The sequence below is a fragment of the Charadrius vociferus genome, unplaced genomic scaffold, assembly GCF_000708025.1.
Source record: "Charadrius vociferus isolate BGI_N301 unplaced genomic scaffold, ASM70802v2 scaffold1608, whole genome shotgun sequence".
NCBI lineage: Eukaryota > Metazoa > Chordata > Aves > Charadriiformes > Charadriidae > Charadrius > Charadrius vociferus.
Genome location: NW_009649572.1, coordinates 250,678 through 250,935, shown reverse-complemented (window position 1 = coordinate 250,935; position 258 = coordinate 250,678). Strand labels below are relative to the sequence as shown.

General features: G+C 54.7%; 1 protein-coding gene across 1 annotated transcript in view; it reads left to right on the top strand.

Annotated features, from left to right (window-relative positions):
• Positions 1-161: 161 nt before the first annotated feature.
• MELK (maternal embryonic leucine zipper kinase) overlaps positions 162-258 on the top strand; it is a 21,238-nt gene continuing 21,141 nt past the window's right edge. The window contains exon 1 of the mRNA XM_009890327.1: positions 162-225. Coding sequence (XP_009888629.1) covers positions 162-225 — 64 coding nt within the window. The remainder of the gene's footprint in view (positions 226-258) is intronic.

The window sequence follows — 258 nt, the reverse complement described above, 5'->3', positions numbered from 1 at the left end:
TAGGGCTCGGTAGCGGAAGCAGGGCGCCCCCCCCACACCCTCCCCGAGCTGCAGCAGATCTGCTTTTTGCTCCTGTGCATCTGCCCAGCGGGCAGCAGCACTAACGCCGCTTTCTCCTTGCAGGTGCTGAGAAGAACTGCCTGATCCCTGTTCCTCTCAGGATGGCTCTAGGTGACTATGAGGAAATTCTCAAGTACTACGACTTATGTGAAACGATAGGAACAGGTAGGTTTCGTCTGTAAATGCAGAGAGATGCAT